The sequence below is a fragment of the Crocuta crocuta genome, unplaced genomic scaffold (assembly GCF_008692635.1).
Source record: "Crocuta crocuta isolate KB4526 unplaced genomic scaffold, BGI_CrCroc_1.0 scaffold160, whole genome shotgun sequence".
NCBI lineage: Eukaryota > Metazoa > Chordata > Mammalia > Carnivora > Hyaenidae > Crocuta > Crocuta crocuta.
This window is the reverse complement of record NW_027527591.1, coordinates 3,390,316-3,417,999: the sequence shown is the minus strand read 5'-3', so window position 1 is coordinate 3,417,999 and position 27,684 is coordinate 3,390,316. Positions and strand designations below refer to the sequence as shown.

General features: G+C 37.5%; 1 protein-coding gene across 3 annotated transcripts in view; it reads left to right on the top strand.

The window, feature by feature from the left end:
• The window catches only part of UNC80 (unc-80 subunit of NALCN channel complex), a 225,310-nt gene that overhangs the window by 40,561 nt on the left and 157,065 nt on the right, over window positions 1-27,684 (top strand). For 2 of the 3 annotated variants that reach the window (XM_077771350.1, XM_077771356.1), the window contains exons 8-18: window positions 5,703-5,964; window positions 7,064-7,198; window positions 9,447-9,663; window positions 10,313-10,453; window positions 11,470-11,738; window positions 12,821-13,189; window positions 18,067-18,213; window positions 22,132-22,279; window positions 24,325-24,473; window positions 26,622-26,788; window positions 27,533-27,631. In XM_077771350.1, the coding sequence (XP_077627476.1) occupies window positions 5,703-5,964; window positions 7,064-7,198; window positions 9,447-9,663; window positions 10,313-10,453; window positions 11,470-11,738; window positions 12,821-13,189; window positions 18,067-18,213; window positions 22,132-22,279; window positions 24,325-24,473; window positions 26,622-26,788; window positions 27,533-27,631 (2,103 nt within the window). The remainder of the gene's footprint in view (window positions 1-5,702; window positions 5,965-7,063; window positions 7,199-9,446; window positions 9,664-10,312; window positions 10,454-11,469; window positions 11,739-12,820; window positions 13,190-18,066; window positions 18,214-22,131; window positions 22,280-24,324; window positions 24,474-26,621; window positions 26,789-27,532; window positions 27,632-27,684) is intronic. The other variant, XM_077771360.1, reaches the window with a different exon arrangement.

Here is a 27,684-nt window from a genome sequence, read left to right as displayed (position 1 = left end):
CTTTCTTTTGAACAGCACAAGAACTTTTGAGTGCTATTCTCTCTCTTTTTGCATATTGTTATAGGTACCCATGAAGCTATCACCACAAATCAAGACAATGAACACATCTACTACCCCCTTAAGGTTTTCTTGTGATCCTTAGTAATTTTTACCCTTCTCGCCCCACGCTTTCTCCATCCCCAGGCAACCACTGATCTGCTTTCTGTCACTATAGATTAGTTTTCAGTCTTCTAGAATTTCATATAAATGAAAAGCTAGTCTTCTCTTGTCTGTTTTTTTTTCCTCAGCATAATTGTTGAATATATCAACAATTCTGTCATTGTTATTGCTGAGATGTGGTCCATTTCATGGATGTACAGTTTGCTTATACATTCACTTATTATGGGAATTTGAGTTAAGTTTGGAGTCATTGCATTTTTAAAAATCCTTCTGTACTCATGATTATAAAAAATCTCCAAAATGTTTTTCTAGCACTATTATGTTTTTATATTTTTACATTTAAGTCTTTCTTAAAAATTTTTGAGCATTTATTTTTGAGAGACAGAGACAGAACATGAGTGGGGAAGCGGTAGAGAGAGAGGGAGACACAGAATCTGAAGTAGGCTCCAGGCTCTGAGCTGGAACTCATGAACCATGGGACCATGACCTGAGCTGAAGTCGGATGCTTAACCAACTAAGCCACCTAGGTGCCCCTATTTTTACATTTAAAAATTAATCTATCTTGATTTTATTTGGTGAATAAAATATGCCAATTTAAGACATGCTAAGTTATAGTTTTCTGAGTAAATCAGTTATGCTCATATTATTTTTTGACTATATATCCTTTGTACTGATGTAATGCATGAACTTTCTGATAGATTAGATTCTTATAAACATTTGAATCTTTTGTAACTCCATATTCTATACCACTGAACTCTTTTTTGTTCCTAAATCACCACTAGTTGGCTAAATATTATTGTTGTAAAACATACGGTAGTATCTGACAACTTACACCCTTTATACTTTCTTTTATGTCTTTCTTGATTACACTCAAATATGTAATCATTAATCTAGTTAAATTTCGGAATAGCCTTATTGATTTATAAAAAGATCAATTCCTTTGGAATTTTGTTCAGAATGTATGACACTATGAATTATAATAAGAACTATATAACTTATATTTAGTTAGTCCCTTAGTCCCTGTTTCTGTCACTGAGCTCCTAAAACCTTTAGAATTTCCTGAATGATGAGAGCAACACAGGTGGCTTTTGTTGTTAATGAGGTGAGAGTTGGACTGCACCTAAGACTGGGGCTCTTTGCCAGGAGAACCAAACACCTGATTAGAGGGTTGAAACTTTCAGTTCTGCTCCTGACCTACATGAAGGGGTGAAGTTTGAATCAGTTGCCAATGGTTAATGATTTGGTCAAGTATGTCTATGTAATGAAGCCTCCAAAAAATGCCAAAAAGGACAGGGTTCACAAAGCTTCTGGGCTGGTGAACACAGGGAGGTGCAATGCACCTAGAGACAACATGGATGTCCATGTCCCTTCCCCATCCTTACCCTAAGACTCTCTTCTGTCTGGCTGTTCTTGAGTTTTATCCTTTTATAATAAATTGATAATCTAGTGAGTAAATGGGTTTTCTGAGTTCTGTGAGCCACTGTAGAAAATTGAATCCAAGGAGGGGATCAATGGAACTTCTAACTTAGAACCTGTCAATAAAAAGTATAGGTAACAACCTAGACTTGCAACATGGGATCCTTCAGTCTCTGGCCATTTAGTTATAAGCACAGGTGACACTGGGGCTTGTGACTGGTGTTGGAAGTGGGAGGGAGAGCAGTCTTGCAGGACTGAGTCCTTAACCTGTGGAATGTGACACTATCTTTGGGTAGATAACGTGTCAGAATTCAATTGACAGAGAATGGACCCAGAAAACTATTTATGGTGTGGAAGCCCCATCCCCCCACACACATACACGTTGAAATTGGGTTTAAAATGCAAAAGAGAATTACATTAAACTAATAGATTATTAGGGACAGGAATGGAAATCTTTAAAATATTAAGAATTTATCCCAATGCGAACAGTTTGTCTCTGTTTCTTAAGGTTTAAAAAAAAAAAGCTGTTTGTCAGTATTGTTTGTGGTGGTCTCCAAGTGCCCTCAATCTCTTTATTATCATTTGGTTTTAGTGGGGGGGGGGAGATGTTTAAGGATAACATGTGTTAATGCTTGTGCAATCTTTCTAGTCTACCTTGATAGTGGTCACTGTTTCAAGTCATATAGAACAATGATCAAGTCTATGTTGAAAGTTAGATATTTCCTACCTACTACTGATACCAGTTGATATTAAATTGACATTTCTTTACATTACTTTTTAGAATAGATGTTTATTTTCAGCTTGTTGGGTCAAATTTTCTTTGCATTTGAACATACTAAGTTATATTGTCAATTTTATTCCTCATCATTTTCTCCTCAACCCTTGGCATTTATCTATTTGCTGTTATTTTGAATGGATTTCTTTTTTTTTCTTTTCATTTTCAAAATGTGTATTGCTTGTATGTACAAAAGCCTTTGGTTTCTCCATCTTTGTCTTGAGTCCACCTCTAAAATTTATTAATTCATTCAAATAAATGGAGGAAGGCACTAATCAAGTAAGCAGTATCATTTCAAGTTATGCTACATACTATGAAGAAAATTAGAACAAGGTAAAGAGATGGATGGTGGCATAGGGAAGCCACTCTACATAGTGTTTGAGGAAGAACTTTCTGAGAGAATGTCATTAGAAGAGAGCCCAGATAAAACCTATGCATTGAGATTAGAAATTTCCACATAGATAAAAGCCCTGAAGCTAGCACAAGCTTGATGTATTCAAGAGTAGTAAGAAGGCCAATGTAACTGAAACCCAGCTACCAGATGTATCAGGATTGGTCCAATCAGAAGAGAGAAACCAAGCAGTAATTTGAACAAGGCAAGCTTAATATAGGGAATTACTAACTATATCAAGATTAGAGTATTGGAGTAGTGAGGGACTGGCTAATCTGTAAAGAGAACTCTGAAGAATATAGGAATAGCAGATATAATGGAGCAGTCACTAACTTTACAGGTCAGGCAAAACACCAAGGGAGACCTTTTTCTCCTCAGGACTGAGATTCTGACCCTCTTAAAAAGGGCAAAGTTATGCCTCACTGGATAGCAGAGAAATCACTATGGTACTGCACTACAGGGACTTGTCAGAAATCTGCCCTCTGGAACTTGTCAGAAATTCAATTCCCTGGGGTGCTAGGGAAAGCTGTTCATGGGAAGGTGTCTTAGTAGACACATTCTGCTACTACAAAACTTCTAAAGTGAAGTGCCAGGGGAGCTGTTGGCCACTGAATGCTACTGGCTATTGGACACTATAGGAGCCGAGCAAAGGAAAAGCTCTGAGTGCTTTAGAAGCCTGGTGCTAGGAAAAATACCCATGCTGCAGAAGTCATGTGCACTGCTGGAGCTAAGTGCTAGACAACCCACAAATGTCACAGGAGCCTGGTACTGGAGAAGCTGTACACACATTGCAGGAATGTGCTGAGCAAGTATACCAGGGTTAGAAAGAAAATTCTTTCTTCCTGCAATAACTTTTCCATTTCCTCTACTGGCAAAGCCAAAGATCATGCCAGCAATCAATGGAAAAGCATTTAAAGGTCCAGATCCATTTTCACAGAGCAAGAAAAAAAGATGAATTTGGAGCAAAGAGGCAGCAAATAAATAATTGGTACACCAGGGCAATCGTGGTAATGAGGTTGGATTCATATGCACAGCCAGATTATGTAGGCCATGTTGACCGCTCTGAGAAATTTGTATTTTATTTTAAGGATGATTTGAAGATCTGTTGGAAGGGTTTGAGGAGAGGAGAGGAGGAACTAGAGAAGAAGCAATGAGACTCGTAGGAAGTAGTTACAATAAGCTTAATGTAAGATGTTGGTGACTGTGGAGCTGATGAGAAGTGGTTGGAAGGAGAATCTATGGAACCTTCTCATGGATTGAAAGTTGACATGTAGTTGATGTTCAAAGAGTACTCTAGCTCCCTAGAAAAAGGATAACTCTATCAGAACATATATGGGAACTTAGCTGATTGTAGAAAGTTTCTCTTTATATGACTGCCAACTCAGTTAAATAATTAGTATTGTAGTACCTTATTGTGGTTGAGTTTTAACTTATATTTAGTTTGCTACTTATCAATCAAAATACTCAAGATTAAACTACAAGACAGCATTGACATTCAAAACCACTGTGTACATAGGCAATTGCCCCTCAACACACCGGACAATGCTACTAATGACAGTAGAAATAGCCAAGAGTTCTGTGTCCTTTAGGGAAGTACAAAGACTATCAAACTGATCCCCAGGACACCAGACTTGGTCTGGGTTTGTATATTTGAACTTTTTACTATAATTCATGGTAAGATATCTATTTTATGTCAAGAGTAATGACAATGTGTGAAGTAAAACAAGTTTTGCTAAACATACAAATCCTTATTCCATTTGTTGTATTCTAGTAGTTTTTTATTCTAGTTAACATTTCAATAGTAGTCATATACTTTTGAATTAATTCTTGAACCAATAATGAGCCATAACCTTTAGTTCAAAAATATGGGTCTGGGAAGTTTAGAAAAATTTCTCACTTCTCAGTGGCTAAATTTTTTTTGCCAAAGCTCTTCATGTGAGTAGTGCCATTTGCTAGTTTATAGCAGGGCACAAAAAAACTTCTCTTTTGCATCACCTAAGTGAGGAAGAAACTGCGCTTGGGGGTGAAGTTGCGTATTAGTTTTAAGGCCCCATTTTGTATCCCAGAAGTTTTAAGTTTATAATTCAGCATTTATTGTCTGTCATTCACTGGTCTATATGTTATTCAAGACTAAGAAGTTAAACTTAATTATCTTCACATCCCCTAACATCCTTAAGATTATATATTATACTCAGTAATTAAATAAACTTACTTTATAGTGTAATTAAATTGAACACTAAATAATGACTATAGCATGTGTTTAAATTGGAAAACAGAATTTCGGAAATGAGATTTTTAAAAGTTAGTTTTGCTATTTATACAAATATATAGCTCTATAATTTTCAAAATGATTTCAAATTTTTGAAAATTTTGAAAATTTTCTTCCTAACATAACTTTTGCTTATTTAGTACTTTGCAGTTTTCTTGGTTCTTTTACATACTATTATCACAATCGAGATTAAAATAGCCCAGTAAAGTACACAAATATTCCCATTTCTATCAAGGTAAAAAAAACAAACAAACTGATAGCATAGTATAAAAGAAACATCACAATCTGAACCTCATCTATTTCTGTAGACTCTCTTCATTGCCCACCACCCAAATAATTCACCAACTGCACCAATTACTTATTCCCTTCCACCATGATTTTTTTAACTCCATTCCTTTGTAGGCATTGTTTCCCCTCATTGAAATGCTGATCTACCGCCCCCCCCACCTCATCTTCAGCTTTGCCTTGCTAACTCCTACCTAGCCTTCAAAACTCTTTCTAACCTGTCTACTTCCAGGAAGTGTCTAGCAAAAGTGAAATTAGTAAGACCAGCTGGGAGGATATGAGAGCAAACTAGAAAAAGTTAATGAATAAGGAACAAATGAGAAAAGCAGATGTATAAGCCATGTTGTGTCACCCTTTGGAATGTTTGACTTCCAATATAATGATCTTCTTTCTGTCATTGGAAACAGAGCCTCTCTCGTGATACCTCCATGCCAAAGGTCCCGCTATGCCACCTACTTTGATGTTGCTGTCCTTCGCTGCCTACTCCAGCCTCATTGGTCTGAGGAAGGTACTCAGTGGTCTTTGATGTACTATCTACAAAGGCTGCGGCACATGTTGGAAGAGAAGCCAGAAAAGCCCCCAGAGCCAGATATTCCTCTCCTGCCCAGACCCAGGAGCAGCTCGATGGTAGCAGCAGCTCCCTCACTAGTGAACACCCACAAAACCCAAGTAAGAGAAACTCAGTCCATTGTCTTTTGAATCAACAATTTTGGCCATAACAGATTCTCTTTTTTCTATGCATCCATCTCTTATTTATCCAGTGCTGACTATTTTGTTGGTGGCTTACGCTAATAAAATTATCCTTCCCTTACATCTTTTACTAGATCCTTTTGCTTCTTTTTAGTATCAAAAAATGTTCAAAAAAATGGTATCTAAATGCCTTTTGCACACACTAATCTAGAGTTAAGACTCTTGATCCAGAATAATGGAAAATTGGGCCTTCCAGCTAATTGAAATACTAGTTAATAACTTTCACAGGTAACCATTAATTTCTGGTGTCATGAAATGTGTGACATTCCTATTACTGAACATGGTTTAACTTTTTGCATAGCTCAGAATTTTCCAGCACCTCAGTATCATAATTAGAATGATTGCTTTTGGTATATAGTCTTGCTTTTCATTATAGATGTTTATAAAAAATAAACTGACTGTATACTGATTTGATGACATCCCCCTGAAAATCACTTTTTGGTAAATGAATGTGCTAATAGCAACTTGAACACTTTTTCTTTCCATCTTTCTCATCGATACCATATATGTTGAATATGTAGAGAAAAAAAGTGTGATTTGCAGTATGTCCCAGTTGTTTGGTTTACTTACATATGAATTGGGTATGTCTGAAAAAGTCTGCATATTATGAATATAAACATGAGCAATGTAAGTGTATAAAGAGGAGATACTCCATTTTAGTAGTAGATGACTCTGCTCAAAGTAAAAATCTCCTTTGGTGAGTCATTAAACAGAAAAATTTTTTTAATAAGAAAAAATGAGATACCTGTCTCCTCCCTATTTTCTTAGCTTTCCTGAATTTGGAGCCTCGTGGCCTTACTGTTGAAAACTCCAAACAGAAGTTAAGGTTAATATATGTTGTTTCTCCTCAGTAGCAGGATTATGGATTCTAAAAGTCTAGACATGTGAGTTAAATACTTCATAGATAACAAAACAGTAGGCATATCCTTCATAAAAATATGATATCTCAATAAGAAAAATGTTTGGATTTAAAGCTCTAAGCTTTTGGTCATGAAGTCTACCTTTATTTTCTGTTAAGGATCTCACCATGAAGTGTAATGAAGAGGAAAAATCTCTTAGCCCGGAGGCATTTTCTAAGGTTTCATTGACAAATTTACGTAGGTCTGCAGTCCCAGACCTTTCTTCAGACCTTGGCATGAACATTTTTAAGAAGGTGAGTCAAATACTTATGCTCTTTGGTATTTTGGTAATTGAAATCAAATCACGATGACATGAAGTGTTTCTGATCATGAAGCAGAATGGGATGGGTTGGGAAAAGAACCTTGAGAAGAGAGGTCTGCCTCCAGTTATAACACTGGCTTGTAGCATGAACTGGCACAAGGTCTGTGTTTAGAAACGTTTCCTGTTCTAAATGCTACCAAGCTTAATCCTGATGATATGTGTAGAGTGCTTTCAGTAGTGTGGTGGTGGAGGTAGTTGTGATAGCTGTGATGATGACTTACATTTGTAGGATTCATCTCATTTTATCAAGCATTTTATGTAAATCGTTCTCATTTAATCCAATGAGATCCTCATTTCCCACATTTTGCACCTAAGGTATTAAGTTTTACTGAAGTTCACAGTGATTTAATCATCATGGAACATTTGTTCTTGAAGAACATTATTCTTGAAGTTATCTCCATTTTAAAGACAACAAATAAACCAAACTCTTAATAACGTAGCAAATCCCTCCAACAGATCACTAGATTGTCTACCTTCACAACTTGTTATAAATCATAACGTAGATTTCCATTCAATAAGCATTTATTAACCATCCACTAAAACTCTAAAGATGAGAAATTAAAAGAAGAGTCTTTAGAGCAAAGAACTTTGAGTTTACATTTGGGAGTTAGCTAATCGGGGTTCAAATGCTCACTCTGCCCCTTTAATCTTGTGATACTATGTATCAGTTCCTTCATTTGAAAATTGGATATAACATATACTTACCTCAAAAGGTTATGAGGATTAAGTGGATTAAGTGAAATAATTCATATAAGGTCCTTCCTTACTGTGTCTGGTACTTTGTAAAGACTCAATAAATGTTGATTATTCTCAAAAAAAGAAAGGAAGGAACTGAGGCTTAGAAATTGTGGTAGTTTGTGAAAGGTTTTAACCAAACTTAAAACTAGGTTGTTAAGCTAAATAGTTCATGTTCCTGGGGTGGCTCAGTCTGTTAAGTGTCCAACTTGGCTCAGGTCATGATCTCACAGCTGGAGAGTTCAAGCCCCACGTCAGGCTCTGTGCTGACTGCTCTCAGAATCTGTAGCCTGCTTCAGATTCTGTGTCTCCTTCTCTCTCTCTCTGACCCTTCCCCACTCGCTCTCTCTCTCTCTCTCTCTCAAAAATAAATAAATGTTAAAAAAAATTAAAAAAGAAATAAATAGTTCATGCTCTTATGAATCCACCCTTCCAGCTCTCTTTCTGGAAATATATGGAGCTAATGAGATAGAAAATAATATTTGTAGAATAATATATGTGCAGTAGCTTCATTTTCTATTTTACAAAATAATTAGTTCAATTGTGTTTATGAAAGTCACAGAACATATTATTAACTTATCTAGAGCTCAGAGTGTTGCTAAGCAAGTAGTCATGTCTACTTCATTGTTAACACAATAATAGGCAGTGGCTATAGTTTTTCTAAAAATGTCGATCATCAGTGGAGAATAAGTTTTCAGTACTGACTGCACATGAGAATCTCTGGGGAGCCATTAAAAATTTATGTGCCCAGATATGAACTCAAACCAATTAGGTCATAATTGCTGAAGGTTAGGCCCAGACACTGGAATATTTTAAATGCTTCCCAAGAAGCTAATTTATACTGAACTCTTATTTACACTGGATTTTGAACTTGTTTGGTAGGAATAATGGGTCTGTACCAGTTCATGCTGTGTATCTTTTAAAACTCTTCTTATGAACAGTGGCACACATTTGAAGTTGTCTGGCCAGAACCATTGATCTCAATCCCGAAACATGGAACAGAAAATACTGGCTGGTCCAAGTGGTGATTTAGATATCCTATACTCTAACTCAGTGATTCTAAAATTTTAGCATGTATCAGAATCACCTATAAGGTTTATTAAAACACACATCGCTGGGTCTTATCTTCTATGTTTCTGATGTAGTATGAACCTGAGAGGTTTGTACTTCTAACAGTCTCTCACTTGATCCTGATGCTGCTGGTCCAGAAACAATCCAACCTAGCAGAAGGACCTAAGAAATATGTTGCCTTTTGCTTTGTTTCTTTCACTCTTTCAATACACTGTGGAAAATTCACCCATCTCTATTGGGTGATACTCAGTGACTTTCTGAGTCTCTTCTTCCTGGAACATTCCTTTATTTACTATAGATTATAGAGCCCTTTGGGAAGCAAACTATCACTTTTCCTTGCCCTGTGCCTAACCCTTAACCTCTCATCCTTATAGTTCAAGAGCCGCAAAGAAGACCGAGAGAGGAAAGGCTCCATCCCATTCCACCACACAGGGAAGAGGAGGCCTCGAAGAATGGGAGTGCCATTCCTGCTTCATGAGGACCACCTGGATGTATCCCCCACCCGAAGCACATTCTCCTTTGGAAGTTTCTCTGGGCTTGGAGAAGACAGGCGCGGCATTGAAAAAGGAGGCTGGCAAACCACCATTTTAGGTGACCACAAGGACTTTCCAAAGTAGGGCAGAGCTTGAGTGACCTGTTTAGAAATCTGGATCTAGGGCTCCCGGGCAAATCTGCATCTTTCTAGAACAGCTTAGTCAAGAAATGTGAGCCCAGATGCTAGCTTCCTAGTACCAAAGGAATGCAGATAATTTAATTTAATTAAATATAGAAGAACCTTGTATAATTAGTTAAGGGCTTTATTTCTGAAGTACTCTAGGTGTTCTAGGTGTGGAAATATGGCCTTAAAGGGTCTCGTGCATTAACTTTCATTGTGAACCCAAAGGCAGACTTTAATTTGGATATTACAGAAGGAAAGTGTAAAGAAAAGAAAAGTTTTTTTTTTTTCTTTCTGGATGACATATTAAGAAAGCCATCTTAAAATCAGGAGCTGACAGCTAGCTGGAACTCTACATATGGTTTCTGACATTTGGCTTAGATTGGGGCTGATCTTCCAACAGGCAGCTTCCTCAGTCATCTTGACCCTGACTATTCCCAGAGGTAGTCTATTTCCTACTATTTGGCTGTGTCTCATACACTTCCCAATGTCCCTTTACTCTCACTGTCATCCTTTGGAAAAACAACATCTCAGCAGAGAATCTTCCACTTTCAAACCCTCTTTTGGTGCTCTTGTCTATCTCAGGGAAGTTTACCCGGCGGGGCAGCTCGGATGCAGCCACGGAGATGGAGAGCCTTAGCGCCAGGCACTCACATTCCCACCACACCCTGGTGAGTGACCTACCAGATCACTCCAACAGCCACGGAGAAAACACTGTCAAGGAAGGTGGGTCGGAGGCCACACCTGCAGGCGGGAGTTCAGGTTCCTTTTCCTGTTTCCTGTTTTTACTCCATGTTTCATTTTCATTGTAATTTGGCTCCTTACACTTTGTGAAAACTTGCATTCATGTATTACATTGCTTGGTAATTTACTTGTGAGCTTTTGTTAGGATTTCCTTAGTAGCGAAGCTATTTGATGGCATACTGCAAACACCATGAGTCTCAGAGGGAAAGCAAGCCATTCGTATTTGTTTTCAAAAGGTCATAGACCCACAGGGCTAGAAGAGACTTGGAAGACAATTATATGCTCTACTTGGATTCCCTGTATGATGTCCCACTAAAGGGCTTGTCCACCTTCAGTGCAAGGAAAGACCGCCTTCCATGGCCACTGATTCCTTCTTCCAACAGCTATGATTTCAAATAAGTGCCTTACATGCTTTATTTGGAAAAAAAAAATGTGTATGTCTGGGTGGAATCTAAAATGGGTTCTTATTCTGTACTCATAATCTATGAGCATAAATCTAAGCCCTATTTTCTCTGGACCATATTTCAAGTATTTGATGATACCAGTTAGTTACCACCACAAATTTATGTTTTAATACTCTTAAACAAAGGAGAAAAAACTCCTTCTTATTTGTTGTTTAAATACGCTAGATAAAACCAAATATTTTACCAGCCACAAACTTGGGGAGAAATACTCTAACTAAACTGGTTTACCTATGTCAGTAGCATCTGCCATTTAATAGTGGGCAAAATCCACCTATTAAACAAAGTTAAATTCTATCTTGGGTCTTAAAGAAGCCAGCTGGAAGTCATGTTTTCTATAACCTTCATTTTTTACCAGATATTACATGGCCTTAACACTTGAGGGGATTCGTGGGAATTGAGAATAGCTCTGAGACTATAAGTCAAACATCTACAAAAGCTTCAGCTGTGGTTGTTGTTATGATAATATAACTGTCTAAAATGATAGCGTGGCAAGTTACCATGGGGAAAACTAAGACATTGCTTTCTTTTTATTAGTGCGATCCCAGATCTCCACTATTACAGTCGCAACCTTCAATACCACATTGGCATCGTTCAACGTAGGCTATGCAGACTTTTTCAGTGAGCATATGAGGAAGCTCTGCAACCAGGTGCCTATCCCAGAGATGCCACATGAGCCCCTGGCATGTGCAAACCTGCCTCGAAGCCTCACAGACTCCTGCATAAACTACAGCTACTTAGAGGACACGGAACATATCGATGGGACCAATAACTTTGTCCACAAGAATGGCATGCTTGATCTTTCTGTAAGAAGAAAGAATTTTTCTTACCAAAGCTTGGAAGATAATGACTCTTTGATCCAGCTTTTATAATGCTGGGTAAAATGGGTATATGGATCCTTAGAAATGTTGAATCTTAAAATGAAAAGGCTACCCATATAAAAAAATGTCACAAATGTGTCAACCATCATAGATGTTAGATCTTTCCCCCTTTTTTTCAAGCATTACATTAGGTGTGATATGATCTCAGAATGTTTTTATAATCCAGAAGTATTAGCAAATCCTGAATATGCATATATAAATGTACATAAATGTGTGTGTGTGCTAAGTCCCTTATAAAAAGTTCTGTTTGTTTTCTTTTATTATATAAGCAACATGACTACAAACCTCCTGTGTAGCAAGGGAACATGAATAGAAGTCCATTAAAAGATTTAACCTTACATTCTCAAGAATGCCTGTCTTGATTATAGTTATTATCAAATGAAAGGGTTGTTATATTTTACAATTATATTTCACAAAATGTTTTATTTCACATTAGGGAACTGGCTTAGCAAATAATTTAAAATATTAACATCAATGAAAGGACATAATTTAAACATGCAAATATTTTGCATTTAAAATTGAAGTGTAAATAATGATACAATTGTGAATACATAAATGTTCCCCTATTATGTAGATATGGAAATTATTGTTCTTTATCCATTATTGACAAAAAGTGAAAGGCAGAGAATTAAAGCATTTTGATTTAAAAACTCAGTTGAGCAAGTTTCCACTTGAATAAAAAAGGTCTGCCCCATTAATCACTGTTTTTCATTACCCCTATTAACTGTCTATATTGGCAAGTTTTAGAATACATGAGATAATACATACATTTTTTTCACACATACATTTTTAATTCTTTGGATGACTTATGCTCTACATTAAACATGTACAGAAAGTCCAAATGCAATGTAGATAGGAATATCTGAGAATTAACTGAATTATTTGTGCTTAAGTGCATAGAACAGCCTAAAGGACATGGATTAAACAGAATAACCAGACCTATGTATGAAGGTGTAAGTAATTGAGGTAAATTAACCATCCTCTCTTTATCTTTGTCTTCCCCCCAGGTGGTTCTGAAGGCTGTTTATCTTGTCCTTAACCATGACATCAGTTCTCGTATCTGTGATGTGGCACTAAACATTGTGGAATGCTTGCTTCAACTTGGTGTGGTGCCTTGTGTGGAAAAAAACAGAAAGAAGAGTGAAAACAAGGAAAATGAGACTATGGAAAAAAGAGCAAGTGAGGGAACCTTTCAATTCAAAGGAGTATCTGGAAGTTCACCCTGTGGATTCGGGGGCCCTTCGGTTAGTGGAGCTGGAGATGGTGGAGGAGAAGAAGGAGCAGGTGGAGGTGGAGGAGGTGATGGAGGCGATGGAGGAGGAGGTGGAGGAGGTGGCGGTGGACCTTATGAGAAGAATGATAAGAATCAAGAGAAGGTATGAATGAACCACCTTCTGTGTTCTCATGAAATGTTGCCCCCAATTTCTTTCCAGTGCCTGTTTGCCAGCAGTTTGTTGACTTCTAATCACCACTAGTCTCTACAACAAGAAAGTGGTGAGCCTAGAAATTTCTTCATTGGGCTTTCACCAGGCATTAGTAGAAACAGTTAGAAGAAACTGTATTCTCAGTTCACAAACTGTATTCTCAATTCAAAAACCCATTCAAACAGCATTAGAGCTAATTCCCTGGTCATGTTATTTCTCCAGGAAGGTATCTCCAAAATACTACATCACCATAATTCTCAGTCTGCCACCAACAGTAGTAACCCCTTTTGAGTTTTTCAGAGACTGACCTAATTGAGCAATGTTTTCTTTTCAGACTACCATAACAAAATATCACAGATTGGGCAGATTAAACAAAACAAGTTTGCTTCCCACATTTCTAGAGGCTAGGAAGTCCAAGATGAAGGTGCTAGCAAGACTTCTGAAGCTTTTTCTTTTGGTTTGCAGGTGGCTGCTATCTTTCTGTGTGCTCACCTGGCCCCTTTTCATTGTATACTCACACACACACACACCACCCAGAGAGAGAGAGAGAGTGTGCGTTCTCTGATATATCTTCTTAGAGGGCACTGATCTTGTGGTGCCTGGGTGGTTCAGTCAGTGGAGTGGCCAACTTGATTTCAGCTCACATCATGATCCCAGGGTTGTGGGATTGAGCCCTGTGTCAGACTCTGTGCTGAGTATGGACCCTGCTTGGGATTCTCTCTCTCTCTCTCTCTCTCTCTCTCCCTCTCTCTCCCTTTCCCTCTCCCTCTGCCCTTTCCCCTGCTCAAATGCTCCCTCTCAATAAAAAAATGTATTTTTTTAATTTTAATATTTAAAAATGTTTTAATGTTTTTATTTATTTCTGAGACAGAGAGAGAGAGAGACAGCACGAGCAGGAGAGGGTCATAGAGAGAGACACACACACACAAAATCTGAAACGGGCTCCAGGCTCTGAGCTAGCTGTCAGCACAGAGCCCTACGCGGGTGTTCAAACCTATGAACCGTGAGCTCATGACCTGAGCTGAAGTCGGACGCTCAACCAACTGAGCCACCTAGGCCCCACTCTAATTACCTCCCAAAGGCCACAAATACCATCACATTGAAGAATAGGGCTTCAACATACAAATTTGGGGGGAAACACAAGCCGTATAATATTTCCTCAAGATAATGTTTCTTCTTCTGATCTAAGGAATGCATTTTGGGACAGCCGATTTACATCATGGTTGAGAAAGAAAGGGAAGAATTTTGTTCAGTTAATTGGTTGTTGGTGTTGCTTTGAAAGACTACCCTTGGTACTCTTGTGTCTCAGTGTTTCACATCTAATGTTTTTAGCTTTCTTATCATTGGTTATCCCTGAATTTAATTCCCTTTGCTTTGGCAACACCTCCTTTATGATCTCTGCACTTAATGCGAAAAATTAGTTTTCTCTTTTAATTTGAGTTTTAAATAAGAATTACCATAGCTTAAAATCACATAACTTATACTGATTTCAGTATGAGGTTATTGTTGAAAAATGCTGTTAACAAGTTGAAATCAGCAAGACATTTGAATCTCTAACAGGTCACCTTGTACACAGCAGGTGGAGTTTACAGGTGTAAGATGACACTGTTCAGAATTCTACCATCTACATATTATCTAAACTATGAATTGTCCATTTTTTCTTACAGTGTGTCAGGTTTTTACATCTGAAAAAGTGTTGCAGTGCTCCTTCTTCTTTTATAATTTCTTCTTCATGTCTTTCTAATCCTACCTGATACATTTTTAATGTGTATTTATCATGTGTGTTTCTTCATCTCATTACCTACTCCTATCTTCCCAATATTCTGGGTCTCTGATCCAAATATTCTTTACCAATATTTGAGTTCTTTAATCTTTAAGATTTTTTTTCCTCTAACTTAATCATAAATATGTGTTTTCCAATTCTGATAGCATCTTCCAATACTTAAGGTTCCCAATTTCTTACCTACTCCTACTCACTAAGGACAATCTAAAGATCCTCATACCTCACTCTTACTAAATTTCTGTTTTACCTATCAATCTAAACTGGTACTCAAAGCAATAAGAAATGGTGTAATGTCCATTACAATATTCAAGGGAAAATAGAAAACAATAAAAGGGAGTTGTGAAATTTTGATAAACTTTTATTAGTAAAGCTTAGATATTCCAACTAAATTGAAGAGGGCTTTGTTATGTATCCTAAGGATTTCTGAATTTCATTATTAGTATTATATTTTTTGTTTTTACTTCTAAAATTATATCCAATTAGTATCTTCATCTGATTTCTTAGTATAGTCCTGAAAGTCTCTTGCCAATGTAAATCTAGTTATTATACTAGATACTAGGTAATATAAGTATTATTTCGACTTAAGTTATCACTCTTGATGGAATTTTTTGAAGTTAGATTATGTGGGATCAAAAATAATCACCAAAATATCAATGTTTTGTGGCTATGCAAAATAATGTTCTTTATCGTACAAAGAATTTATAAAATAAAACATAACCATAGGTCAAGGGCATGTATTTGTGATTCACACAGGTCTGTTCTTCCCGAAATCCCTGTTGTTTTCAGGAAATCAGAGCTTATCTAGTTTTGCACTCTAGTAATATGAGAAATATGGGGAATTGATTAATTCAGAAAGGAAAATCTAATTTCTATTTCTATATTTGCTACTAACTAATACTGAGAGCCTGAAATGTATATGTCCTGATTTCTGCCTATAGCTTGATACATCTTTCTGAATGTCTGCTCTAAGGACATCTGAAGGTCTAAAGAAAATCAAACCTGAATAGATAGTTTCAAAGAGTTTTGGAGCTAGAGATTTTTTAAGGAACATATAGTAATCTAAAAATGTATGTAAACCAATCTTCCAAATCAGGCCCTACCCAGGGTGAATTTTTCTGAAGCCAAGAGGGACTGAAATCCAGTGTAATCTCTGCTCACTGACCTCTTCACCCAAGGGCTGCATTTACTAAAAGGACTCATCTTTTTCTGATTCATTTACCCAGAGGAATGCCTTTTCTAGTTTGCACAAAGTTGCTTCATAGGGGAGCAGTATCCCACACCTAGATATAATAATTAACATTTTTCTGCTATTATTGTGTGCCTCACATATTTTGACTCATGTTCGCCTCAGAGCTGTATGATATAGGTATTATTATGATTCCCATTTTGTAGGGCTCAGAGTGGTTAAGTAGCTGGCCCAAGGCTATGGAACTAAGATTTGAATCCAAACTAAAAAAATTCTGAATGTCATATATATTATATGACATTATATTAATTATATATGTGATATATACAATGTATGTGATATATGATATATGTATATATATTATGTTAATAAGTATTTATTGGTGAGTCTGAGTCTTCCATTTGCAACCATCTGATCTATATAATTTCCAGGAAACACACTAAAATGTAGAGATGTGTGTGCAGGAAGTTTCCTGGGGTGTCCTCTCAGGATCAACATCTATGAGGTGTCAAAGAAGCAGGATGAAGTAGAGATAGAAGTTGAACTGTAATATAGTTGTAACAGAGAATTCAGCCCATCACACAGAGGGCTCTAAAGCAAGGATGGCTCTTCAAAGTCATCTCCAGGTGGAGGAAGGGAGCCCACCTTTATACACCCCCATCCACCCACCCACCTTCATTATGCCTTTGACCAGCCAATGGAGGCAGGTTGCCACCAGGAAAAGCATAACCTTGGGCAAGGCAGCTTGCTTTAGCTAAGAGCAGTGTCTGAAGAAGAGCTCAGTGGAGCTCAGTGTCAGCCATTAACTGGCTCAGAGAATAAATATTCATTCCTGCAGAAGGCATCTAAGTACCATATCCACTACCTGAGCCAGTAGATTGGATAAGGAAGACCAGCTGCATAACGTTAGGGAAGGAGAGTCTACTCTACCCAAATTATGGAATATGATGTCCAGATAACTCCATCTCTTTCACATGCTACCCACATTTGAATACTTCAAATGACTATCAATGATGAAGGCAAATAGATTTTCCCAGAAGCTACCCTCTTCAGCAGGCTTTTGATAGTACCACCAGACAAGGATTATTGCTAAATTTCTGGAACTGATCAGTGTCTGGAGCTTTGAAATCCCATGGCAACTTCTGACATTTTAAGGGATTTTCTAAATTTACATTTTCACTATATTGTAATACTCATGCCCAAGCAAAGTAAGAATACAAGATTTGTCAACAGTCAGCTTGTTTCTTCCTTTGAAGGTAAATAGGAAGCCCTCCTGAGATGAATAATGAGAACAGTCATCATCCTCTCTTTTGCCCATTTAATTCCTGTGGTTAGTGAAGTACATAGCTTCCGGAAAAATGGACTTCTGTGGGTTATTTCCAACAAGACCTAAAGATTCTAATAGTTTTCCTTTCTATTTAATCAGTTTACTGTGCAGAACAAAGGAAATAATGTATAATGGGTAAGCATTGCTCTGTAAATTGTGAAGAGCTCTTCCACAGTCATGTGATTCAGATTGATATATAAACATTGATAGTCCCCATTTTCTGTCTCTAGTTGGTTCTGATAGTCTGCCAAGGATACAGAAAGCATGTTTTCTAATCAAGAAGTCTATATTTATATCCTTTAGCACTAGCAGGTAATCAAAATGCACAGGCACTTTTCTTTCTTTTAAATCATATTCTGAATTTAAGAAAGGTTAACTTGCTTGGTGAGCCCTTGACAATTCTGTCTTCCAAGTTGCACATGCTTACCATAAATCATTTAAAATTTGGTTTAATCACAAAATGGAATCTCAATACTAAAAGGGCTTAGTGACTAAGTGAACAGATGTTTTTCTTTCTTGTTTGTGGGTGCTAGGATGAAAGTACACCTGTAAGCAACCATAGGCTTGCTCTGACCATGCTCATCAAAATAGTGAAGTCTTTGGGATGTGCCTATGGTTGCGGTGAAGGACATCGAGGGCTCTCTGGAGATCGTCTGAGACACCAGGTATTCCGAGAGAATGTAAGAGAATTAAAGTAGATTCCATTTCCTCTCCCTCTTCCCTCCCTCCAATTTAGGAATGAGTCCTTTGACAATGAGGGTCAGTGTTCCCTGCAAAATACTGTATTTCATAGGGATGGTTAATGCTGATTTGGATTGGGAGGATTCCCACAACATATCTCAAGACTTCTAAAACCCAGGCCTAGGAAAGCTTAATTGTGAAACACTTCTACCTTCTGCCTAGGGCAGGCCAACTCCCAGTTGGTGAAAGGGTGTATAATTGGAAAGTGTGAATTAAAGTCTGAAAGACCTATGCAAAGATAAATACATTTAGCAACTCTCTAATGGTCTGTGACAAATGACTTTTTTTTCATCTGCCTGGGTACTATAGAAACCTATTTTATATTAAAGGGGTGAAAGTTTAAGATTTAGTTTGTTATTCTTATGTAGATAGGGAAAATGGCCCTTATTGGGACAAAACAGGACTGTAAAAGTAGCCCGTCATGTTCTGACTGCTTTGTTTGAGAATGAACCTTGACTCCTAAGTTTTTGAGATCATGTCCCTTTGAACTGTGTGAAACTTGAAACTCTGCGCTTGGGCTTGCAAAGCATAATGCTGTCATGAAACATGGTCTCATTCCAGCTCATTTCATTTGCCTCAGCTGATCGCTACATTTCCCTTCACTCTTGAGCAATAACCCACCTCCACGGCAAGTCCGAGCTGGGACATTTGCCTCATGCATACATTCGAATTGAAATCATAAGAAAATACCATTGTGAAAATTAGACTTTTATGCAAATTTGAGTCCAGGAAACCCTTTGGCATATTTTGGCAGAGTTTTAGGATCATGTCAAAATCTAATGCCAGCCCATTTTTTCTTGGTGTTAGTTTTTGTCATGAAATGTTCACACAGTATTAGCATGCTGGGTTTCTTTCTTAATGTGTTATCCACCTATCTATCCATCTATCCATCCTTGTCTCTTTCTTTTATATTCTATTATGTTGTTTTATATTAGTTTATTGAATGTAAATGGGGGATTATATTCACAGTAATTAACTTCTAAATTATGAAACCTGGCAACTTTGACCAAGATCTAGATTTTGAGGTCCAAAATTTAAATATCAAAATAATAATTAATAAGGCAATAGAAAGCTGACATTGCCCCCATCTTTGCACATACATATGCTATTTTTAATGTTTGGTTTTTAATTCTAGCACAGTAGGAATAAATGCCTTCAAGGCCAAATCATTATCACTCCTCATACAGAAGACCAGTTCATGAAATGAAACACTAAAAAATAGTCAGTGCCATGCTTGAGTTGGAGGTATTAAACTGGCTTTGAGGCCAGAACCTGTCTTTTAGACTTGAATAAAACAGGAGTATTGGGTCAGAAGCCACTTGGGAGACCATTGTTGTTGCTTAGTCTACCATGCTTTCCTTACCAAGACTACTGAATATTTCGTGTCAGGATGTCAGACAGTTTTTTACCTGCCTTCTCAGCTGTGCTGACTTATATGGCAACTCTTCCATTCCCTTGTAGCCCAGCTTAATACTCATTATAGGAATTATATTTGCCTATTTTTACTCAGCAAACACATTGTCCAAGATATACAAATTTGAGAAATTACCCCTGGGAAAGTATAATTCAAGAAAGTAGGTCTTTACACATTTCTAAAGCATTGAATTTTCAGAGGTTGCTTAACTTTTAAGATGTTAAGAATATTTCTTACTTCTACCAGATCATGGCCTCTATACTTAAAAAAAAAATATTTTTTAATCATTTATTCACTTCTGAGAGAGAGAGAGACAGATACAGAGAATGAGAAAGGGAGGGGCAGAGAGAGAGGGAGATACAGAATCCAAAGCAGGCTCCAGGCTCTGAACTGTCAGCACAGAGCCTGACATGGGACTCAAACTCAGGAATTGTGAGATCATGACCTGAGCTGAAGTCAGATGCCCAGCTGACTGAGCCACCCAGATGCCCCAAGCGCCTCTATAGTTCTTGGAAGAAAGAAGGAAGGAAGGAAGGAAGGAAGGAAGGAAGGAAGGAAGGAAGGAAGGAAGGAAAAGAAAGAGAAAGAAAAGAAAGAGAAAGAAGGAAAATAGATAATTACTATAATAATATTCATCAAAATGCCTAATAATTCCAGCACGTATCTTTTACATTAACCATTCACTGGTCGTCCCAAAATATTGAAAGGGAATGCACTCTGACAGTTTTATATCTCTTAGAGAAGTTCAGAATATTAATTCAGAATCAAAATACTTAAGGTTCAATACCCTGATTCTTGCTTAAACTTCCCACTGAACTCATTTAGACATTCTAATAACCTCTAAACAGTACATCTGAAACTATGCTGTCATTGGAGTATTTTGTAGAGAATATAGGATAATTTGTGCTTTAGGGCTTTCCAAAACGGGATTTTAAAGTGCTTCATAATTATTGCCATGAAGATCTTCACATATTTTTATGGGGTAATAATTAAATACTACTCCATGAGGGAAATATTTTATGTAAATGCTTTGAAAACATAATTTTATAGCAAACAGCATTTATTTTATAAGAAGAAAAAAATGAATTTGCCTGAGAACCAGCAAACAATAACCTTTCTGGAATAAAAACACCCAATTTCTCAATATTCTAGGACCTACCAAATGAAAACAATTACCAATCCACCTGACTTTGTAATAAATAGCCAGAGAGATTACCACAAGATCATACCATGAAGTTTATTGCTAATTCCAAGTTTCAGTCTTTGATAATCTTTCTTTCCCTCTCAAATTTTTCCAGAATCTTTCTCTGGGAGTTGATTTGTTAAAATAGTGATGTAACTTAAACTTTCTTCTGAGAATCCATTAAGGACCCACCTTACAAGTTTAAATTCTGAGGGATTGCTTTCCCTAATCTTACTTCCATGATTGTGCCTAGTTGTCCAAAGTTCTCTATCCTCAATTAAGGAGATTAACTCGGACAAAGTCCTTGACTTCTGTGAGCCTCAATTTCCTCTCCTGTATTATGGAGATACTCATCAAATGACAGAGATGTGAAAGTCAAATGTTACACAATTACAAGCAAGAAACATGTTTTAAATAGCAAAGCACCACCCAGATGTGATTTTTCTCTCCCTGGTAGAAGACTGGGAGGCTTCTAATGACCCTAGATACTATCAGCACATTCTGTCTGTGGCCCTCTGTGGCCAATGGCTGTGACTTTATTTGTTCTGATGGAGAGATTATTCCCTTTCTCTTTGCTAGATGGCAGAATTATATTCTGGATTATCTGAAATATAGTTGTGAGTAGCAGGGTCTAGCCAATGGTCACTTGGTTGTCATATCTACAAGGCCAAGTTCTGTTTAAATATCAAAATTTCACATTGAAATGTAGACAATAAGCAAAGTAGACGTGCCTTTATTTTATGCTTCCTTCATGCTTCAAGGGTCTTCCCTTCCTGGACATATATGAGAACACTGGATGCCTATTTCATATATCCTTCTCACCCCCTCCATTAAATCTACTTAAGTTCAAAATAGCAGAACATGGGAGTGGCACCCTTCTTCCCATTGCACAAAGCCTTTGAGGTTTTCTAAACCTCGATTACCAATTCTATAACCTGCCTAATTTTTATACTTAGAGCTTTTTTCATTATGATCTTAAAATCTTGATCTTGGTGAAAAGATTGTATTCCTCTGGCACCAGCATTAGATCTTACCCTTGGGTTTTATTTGACAGCCCTTCTAAAAGTAAAGTCCCCCATACTGCTCAGCTTAATCTCTACCCCTTCCTTGCTTGGACAAAGGGGGGCTTGCAGGGTTGGCCAGCACCAGCCATCAGGAATGGACAGAAGCCTTTGCCTTCTGGAGGTTTCTGTCAGACTAATGGTATCCCTCGCTTAAGCTGGTACCTGTGACTTCTTCACTTTTCTTCCTTCATTGCAGGCCCAGAACTGCCTCACTAAACTGTACAAGCTAGATAAGATGCAGTTCCGACAAACCATGAGGGACTATGTGAACAAGGACTCTCTCAATAATGTAGTGGACTTCTTGCATGCTTTGCTAGGATTTTGTATGGAGCCAGTCACTGACAGTAAGTAAAGCTGTGCTGTGTTCCGAGGAGAGACCACTGTGAGGTGAAGCAGGTAGAGTTTCAGAGGTACCCTGAATATGTAGGGATACAATTTAGAGGAAAAGGTGTGTGTGTGTGTGTGTGTGTGTGTGAGAGAGAGAGAGAGAGAGAGAAATAGAGAGAGAGAAATAGAGTATATGCAAGAGAAGCTTGCACGTTATCTTTCGCAACACATTTGGAGGCTTTCTGAGGAGAACTTACTTCAGCAAAGAGCATTTAGTAAAGCTGTGACATCCCCAACCTTAGCCCCTCAATCTATATACTATCACTCATAGCACTTCTCTCTCTCTCGTACCACTTTCTATTTTATAACCACTGAGGCAGAAATCAAGGAACAAGGGAGTATAGTCATTAGTTCAACAAATATGAAATGACCATCTATTATGTGCCAGGCAGAGTGCTTGGGAATTTTATTCACAAGATAAAAGAGGAAAGAAAAGATATATAGAAACATAGTAGTAACATAATATTGACATGCTCATATACACATGTATACTGAAATTTTTTTAAAAAGGCAAATGGATATATAGATAACCCCACACAACATTTTAGAGCTTCGTGGTTTTGAGAAAACTCTGCTGTAGAGACCTATGGTATAGGTGAACACCACCTGCACTCATAATAGACCTAACACCTTCCATACCACTTGGATGCAAACACAATAATGAAATGAAAGTGATGCATGAAGATTGAGTTGAGTAAAATACACATTTTAATTAGAGCCTGGGAAGAAATAACTTCTTCGTGTGAGCTTTTGTGGTTTATATAATACATGTGTGATAGTTGATTAATTTATAATGAAGATCTATTTGATGAATTTGGAAGCAGTTTCCCTATCTATATTGTTCAGTGATCATATTAAAAAATATATTGTTCCTCTATAGAGCCCCTAAAACAAAGTATGTTATCAGAGCAGGTTATAAGCTGAGCACATTACAAATTTTAAAGAATAGTTAAGTGAGAAGAGAGAGTTCTGATTACAAACAATTTTCTCTATTTTAAGCTGTTTGAGATAGAAACTACACACAAAGACTAAAAGATTTCTTTCTATATAAAATAGTTCTATATAAAATACAAAATCTAGGGCTAATCCCTGGCCAGTAGGGAGAGACAGTAAGAGGTTGTAATAAAGTGACGAATCCCTCCTGGGACTCTTGAGAGATGGAAGTAGCTCCCAGTGAATCAGTCAGCCAAACACACAGGTCCCTATCTGATCAGTTTCAGGGCTACATACATCCTGACCATACAGTCCACAGATGGCTCAAAGTCATTAGGAATCTTCTGGAAAGGCTCCCAGAATACCTAAAGTCTCTGCTACAAAAGGTCTGTGGCTATGTTAAAAAGTGGCATAAAATGCCATAGGAAGATGATAGCCTCAGTTCACTGGCATTTCGCATTTCAGTGAGTTATGAGGAAGTGGCTCTAAGAGAGGTGGTAAGCTTTCCCTCTTGGTATGCTGAGTCTGTGGAAGCAAGAAGCTGCTGGAAGTTCTATGCAGCTCATGGCAGGACTCAGTCTCCTTTTTATCGCCAATGCCAGTATGAATCCCCCTCAGGACCCTTTCCCACCACTTCCTCCCCCTGGCCAGCTCAGGGGGTTGGCCCCCCTCACTCCACTTATGAAAGACTGAACAATTTCCACTGGGAAGCCAGCATTCCACACCACCAAAATGGCTGAATCAAATAAATGCTCTCTTTAGTGAGGGATTTTTACTTTTTAGGTGATAACCTGTTTAAAAACTAGGTCTAAATGTCTTTCTTAGGGTCAATAGTTGATTCTCCATTTTTGCTAAGATTTATCAATAGAAACATTCCACAACATGATGGAATATATCATAGTAAAGACTCTGAGGGAGACTCTGAGTTGTTTATCTCCAAAAATCTTTAATCTTTTTCTGAATTTCACATAGCCCTTCACTAATTCCTAGGTGGCAAGTACTTTGTTACTTTTTTAACCTGTATAGATTAATGAAAACATTGTCTTGAATTAGTGCCTTTGCATTGCAGACAAGGCTGGGTTTGGAAATAACTTCACCACGGTGGACAACAAATCCACAGCCCAAAACGTGGAAGGCATCATCGTCAGCGCCATGTTTAAATCCCTTATCACCCGTTGCGCTTCAACTACGCATGAATTGCACAGCCCTGAGAATCTGGTGAGAAGTTCACCTCTTCTTCCCACAGGGGTTCTTGGTCTCTGCTCTAAGAAAAGTTCTCAGTCATTGCCATGAGATAGACAAGCTAAAGTCTAAAAGTCTGCACTTTAAAGTTAAAATCTCTACTTTCCCAAAGTGACCAGTAGCTCGTGGTGAAGTCTCAGTGACACATTTCTCCTCGTTGTTACTCATTATCCTGCATGAAAATGGACTTATCTTCCTCTTCTACCTCATTGGTTCTGTGGTGATTGCTGAGATAGTTGCAAGGTACTTTGAGCCCTTAAAAAGAAAGGGGCTGGAGCCTAGCCTATTAACTCATAAAATATTAAATAATACTATACCAAGCATGTTTTGAAACCCAACTCACTTTAAGAATTAAATATGCTTCTGGAACTGGTTTTGTTTTCTTTTATTGAACACCACAATTTTTTTTAGCTACTCCTCATAAATGACTGTGTTAATTAAACTACTAATGCCACAAGTAGTGTGGAGGAAGAAGCAGGTTATAAGTTAGTGCTTAATTGCTACCAAGGAGATTGTGGTTTGGGGTACAAGAAGTAGATTAAGGCTGATGGATCTGACACGACTAGATGAATTCATTTCTTTCTGGGGAGTAAAGGAACTTGGCTCTATCTTACCAATCTGTTACATATTGTGACTTCTATGTAGAAATTAGCCCACTTATACATATTGACACTATCTGCTAATCTACCGAAATCAAGGAAATCATTTTAAGGTATTGAAACTATTCACATCACTTGAGGTAAACAAACTAAAACCCCAAACCAAAGGCAATTTAATTTTGCTGACTGTCAAAGCCACCTCAGCAAAGTTCTTTGGAGCTTGAGAAAAACATGGGCACCATCCATGCATTTAATTTGGTCATGGCAAGAAGTAATTTGACAAGTTGATTATAATATGTGTGAATACTTGTTATACGTAATAGTTTGCAAAACCATGTATACAAGAAATAACTGTATTTCTTAACTGTCTTTAAATAATCTTAATTTTGACTTAACTCTCATTTCAGAATGGCTGAAAATTAAACCCCAGTCATTCTTGGGTTTCCTTACTTCATAGAGTGGTGCAAAGATCCCAAGTCTTTGGTAGGACTTGGGACCTGAGAAGCTCCATGGGCCTCCATCATCAGTTCACACCTCTTATTTCATATACTGCTCTCTGCTGCATGCTTTGGGCTGGGCATTCCAGTTAGTTTGGAACCCTTGTTTTGGGGGTTGTGTCCTTTCTGGGGAAGAGCTACCAAAGTATACAGGGCACAGAGTATTTCTGACCATTGGACTGAAAAAAACATTCTTTCCATCTTTTCCTCAATTACTGTTCCTTCTGATTTTTTAAGAGTCATGGACATGATTGTCCCAGTGTTCTTAGGTTTTGAAACAAAGTTATCAAGGTAAGTGCTTTTTTAGGCTTCTGTGTCCTGCTTTCCCATGAACCTTTTCTAAGGCAAAGAATACAGTAACTACCTTTTTGAAGAGAGAGGGGGGAATGCTGATTGAAAAGCTTAATATCTCAAGAAAAAAGGTCCTGTATATATTTTTAAATGTGGATTCATCAATACACTGGTTTTAATAGCCCTATATCACTATAGTTCATAGTGAGGTTCATATACAAATGGGCTTCAACAGACACATTTGTTAAATATGTCAAGCAAAATGAATTGTCCTTGAATACCAGACTCTGTTAGAAGTGTCTAGAAGAGTTAGCATATTTTATCACCGTGATGTAGAAAATTTAAAGAAGCTGAGTAGAGACTGAAATCTCCAGTCTAAACAAATTTCTGATTGCCTTTTTTTGCAGACATCTATTCAGAAGTCACAATTAAGAGAGAAAACTAAAGCTTGGGAATCCATTGGTTTAAAGTGTAAATTGATGTCTTTCTAATGATACAGCCAACTTTCTGAATATGAAGCATGGTAACCATCCTTTATCCTACTGGCAAAGTTCTTGATAATGTTGCTGTAGAAACAATGGAGAGACAGTGTACCATCGGTTTCATTGTAATAAATTGTCTTCCTTTTATGATTCCAATGCTGACCTAAGTCTAAGGAATTAGCTTCTCCCTTTCTTTCTGTGAAAACCATTTAATCACACGACTTTCCCCAAACCTTCCTTCTTGCATCCAAACAGGGGTTGTATTGTGACATCCGTCAGCTGGTCCAATTTATCAAAGAGGCTCATGGGAATGTCTTCAGGAGAGTGGCCCTCAGCGCTTTGCTTGACAGTGCTGAGAAGTTGGCACCAGGCAAAAAGCTGGAGGAGAATGAATCTGAATCTAAGACTGCAGGCAGTAAAAGGTCGGAAGCTTGAGCTGTATATAAATATTAGTGTTTGGCTTTTATCAGTGGAATGTAATCTTCTGTTGTACAATCCATGTGGTTCATAGCATGTGTAACTAGTGCAGAGATGGTGGAACTATCTTGAATAAATGGCATAACTGGTGATAGTCCAGCTGCAGCTTTGAAAAAGGATGTGTTTACTATCAAATAAACCCTACCTCTCTATAAAACAAAGCTCGTTAATTTCAGGCTTGCATACACTTGACTTTTACTTTACAGCTCTCAACAATATGGTGAAATGCTATCTGTGTGTTAGTCTTTTCCATAGATAATTTACATTTTTGTCCAGAGAGGAAAAACAATTATTGATATCATATCCTACTGTTCAGTAAGTAATATTTTAAACATGGCAGAATATGAATTGCTGAGCAGTCCTCTGTTGTTTTTCTTCTAGTAAATATGTTTATTGTATGCCTATTATATAAAATATGACACTTACCAAGATTAAAAGAAACTTCTAAATTTAAAATCCTGTTTGTAGTTAATAACTCTGTGATGATGGTGATATACTTAGGCAATAAGGCAGCTAGGTCATGAATTAAATGGTAGGATACAAATTTCATACAATATAGACTCGTGCTGATAGGGTTTGAAAGCAATATATGTTGTCTATAAGGGAGTGTTTTGCTTTATGAAGTTTATGAGATATTGAGGAGTGGTGTCCTGTTCTGTTGTGATTGGTGGAATGCACTATTTGCATAGGTCAGAGGCAGGAAGCATTGTGGAGAAAGGCCAAGTGTCCTCTGCACCTGAGGAATGTCGGAGCTTCATGTCTGGTCGCCCCTCACAGACTCCAGAGCAGTAAGTAGTATTGGCTTTTTATTTTTTTTCTTTTTTTTTTTTTTTTTTTTTTT